The 3,024-nt window shown below is 47.8% G+C and overlaps 1 protein-coding gene across 2 annotated transcripts in view; it reads right to left on the bottom strand.

Moving 5' to 3' along the window:
- DNAJC18 (DnaJ heat shock protein family (Hsp40) member C18) overlaps nucleotides 1-3,024 on the bottom strand; it is a 29,200-nt gene that overhangs the window by 4,713 nt on the left and 21,463 nt on the right. For both annotated transcript variants that reach the window (XM_008054642.1, XM_021710692.1), the window contains one exon: nucleotides 2,433-2,605. In XM_008054642.1, coding sequence (XP_008052833.1) covers nucleotides 2,433-2,605 — 173 coding nt within the window. The remainder of the gene's footprint in view (nucleotides 1-2,432; nucleotides 2,606-3,024) is intronic.

Here is a 3,024-nt window from a genome sequence, read left to right as displayed (position 1 = left end):
TCACCTCAGCCTCCCAAAGGCGCGGGATTACAGGCTGAGCCACCGAGCCCGGCTAATCCTCAACATTTTCACTACTTTCCAGGCCTGAGAATCTTCTCTTCAAAAGACATTTGTTGAGCACCTGTTCTGAAGCAAGGACTGTGCCAGGGGCCTGGGACACAAAGTTAGTAAGCATGCTTCTTGTCCCAGAGAGCTCACAATCCTGTAGGAGAGACTGACACGAACCTATGGAACTTTAATACTGTGTGATCAATACTATGTTAGCAGGATGAACAAAATGCTTTAAGAACACAGAGAAAGGGCCGGGTGTGGTGGTTCAAGCCTGTAATCCTGATACTTTGGGAGGTCGAGGCAAGAGGATTCCCTGAGTTCAGGGGTTTGAGACCAACTTGGACAACTTGGTGAGACCTCTTCTCTACAGTAAATCTAAAAATTAGCTAAGCATGGTGGGGCACGCCTGTGGTTCCAGCTACTTGGAAGGCTGAGGTGGAAGCATAGTGTGAGCCCAGCAAGTCAAAGCTGTGGTGGCCATAAACATGCCACTGAACTCCAGCCTGGGCGACAGAGTGAAACTCCAACTCAAAAAAACAAAAAAACCCAAACAAAACAAAAAGAACACAGAGGAAAGAGAGTTGAACTGGGAAGTGGGGGTGGGAGTGCTTTTGACAGTCGGCGAGGGCTCAGTGACATTGTGACTGAAGAGCTAACTTTACCAGACGCTGTTAGATATTTAATGACACTCAGTCATAAGGGGTTTTTTTGTTTGAGTTGGAGTCTCACTCTGTCACCCAGGCTGGAGTGCAGTGTCACACTCATGGCCACCGCAGCCTTGACCTGCTGGGCTCAGGCAATCCTTCCACCTCAGCCTACCAAGTAGCTAGAATTACAGGTATGCGCTACCATGCCCAGCTAATTTTTTGATTTATTGTAGAGACAAGGTCTCACCAAGCTGCCCTGGCTGGTCTCGAACCCCCAAACTCAGGCAATCCTCTAGCCTTGGCCTCCCAAAGTGCTGGGATTAGAGGCTTGAGCCACTACACCCAGTTATAAGGTTTAAAAAAAATGAAAGAGAATTTGTTTTTTAAAAATCAGCCAAAGCCAAGTTTAGAAGATATAGTTACTAATGGGGTGTGTATGTGTAGAATTCAAGTAGGATCAGAGGTGAAACTGATGGCTAAGAGACAGGGCTGCCCCTGCTGCCAGCACTCCCTAATATCACTTGCTGGAGCGGGAAGCCGTGGCAGATATTGTCATCCCCACTGCCTCCAGAGAGGGAAACAGGGTAGAAGGCCTGCCACACCCACCCCTACCAAAGGGACAGACCCCTTTGTTCTGTGTGGTCAGAGCCAACTGGAGGGATACCTGCCTCAATACCAGCAACCTCTAAACCTTTGGTCTGCTCAAAAGGTTAGGCTAGTCAGGTACAGTGGCTCACACCTGCAATCCCAGCACTTTGGGAGGTGGAGGCAAGAGGACTGCCTGAGCCCAGGGGTTCGAGACCAGCCTGGGCAACTTGATAAGACCTCGTCTCTACAATAAACTAGAAAATTAGGTGGGTACGGTAGCGTGTGCCTATGGTTCCAGCTACTTGGAAGGCTGAGGCAGAAAGATCACCTGAACCCAGCAGGTTGAGGTTGCGGTGGCCGTGAGTGTGACACTGCACTCCAGTCTGGGTGACAGAGTGAGACTACTACTCAAAAAGAAAAAAAAAAAGGCATGGTGACTCATGCCTATAATCTCAACACTTTGGGAGGCCAAGGTGGGAGGATTGCTTGTGCCTAGGAATTCGAGATCAGCCTAGGCAACATAATGAGACCTTGTTTACAAAAAAAACTAAAAAAATTAGCTGGCTGTGATGGCATGAGGTAGTGGGAGGACCACCTGAGCCCAGAAGGTCGAGGCTACAGTGAGCCATGATTATGTCATTGCACTCCAGTCTGAGGGACAGAGAGCGACTTTGACTCAAAAAAAAAAAAAAAAAAAATAGGTTGGCTCAATCAGAATTCCCTCTAAGCACGGAGAACTTAAAGAGGAGGCTTGTAATATAAGTGGTAGGGTTGGGGAACTTTGGAGAGTGACAGGAGGGCAGCAAGCACAGTAAAATATGGCAAAACAGGGCTATGAAGAAGGAAAGCTTGCAGAAACAAAGGAAAGCAGTTGGCAGGGAGAGGAGAGTGTGATGGGAGAGACCCAAAGAGACAGGGAGGCAATTAGTAATGCCTACATTCCTAAGATCTCTAACTCCTGGCCATATGAATCCTGTCAATAACTCTCCCCCTTTTTTGGCAGTATCCTGAATGGGCCTCTGTCCTCTGACCCTGTCCACAAACACATGTACAGCCCAAGAAAGAAGAAAGGAGGGATCAGAAAACTGGGGATGCCCCATGATGGCAATCATGGCCACCAGCTAGAGCCCCTTCAAGGCATCTTACTTTGCTGTTTCTCTTTCCAACAACTCGTCTGGATGTAATCGATGTAATCCTTCTCTATTGTCTTCTCTAGGTCACGCAGAGAAGCTCCTCTGTAGGCCTTGTCAAAGTGTTTATCCACAAAGTAAGGCACCTGCAGGTTCTGAGTTTCTCTAGAAATGGTGTAGCCCAAGGTCCTGAAACAAAGAGACAGAGGCTCATGTGAGCTTGTAGTATTTGGCAATATTACTCTTAGCACTGGCCTCACAGATAACACTATCACAGTCACCTCTTCATGGGCAGATGCAGATTTTCTAGTACACTCGACAATTATTATTTCCCTGGCAAAGTGGTAAGTATAACATCATAATAATATGTGTATGTGTGTATATAAAGCATCATCATAGTTGATTAATATATACACATATAGTCGGGCTTGGTGGCTCAGCCTGTAATCCCGCGCCTTTGGGAGGCTGAGGGGAGTGGATTGCCTGAGCCCGTGGGTTCGAGACCCACCTGGGCAAGCGAGACCTCATCTCTACAATATTTCTTAAAAATTAACCGGGCATGGTAGCGCGCGCCTGTAATTCCGGCTACTTGGAAGCTGAGGCGGAAG

Source organism: Carlito syrichta, unplaced genomic scaffold, assembly GCF_000164805.1.
Source record: "Carlito syrichta isolate Samal-C Ts95f unplaced genomic scaffold, Tarsius_syrichta-2.0.1 Scaffold297319, whole genome shotgun sequence".
NCBI classification, from domain to species: Eukaryota; Metazoa; Chordata; class Mammalia; order Primates; family Tarsiidae; genus Carlito; species Carlito syrichta.
The sequence above is the reverse complement of the archived record's forward strand: the minus strand, read 5'-3'. Positions and strand labels throughout refer to the sequence as shown.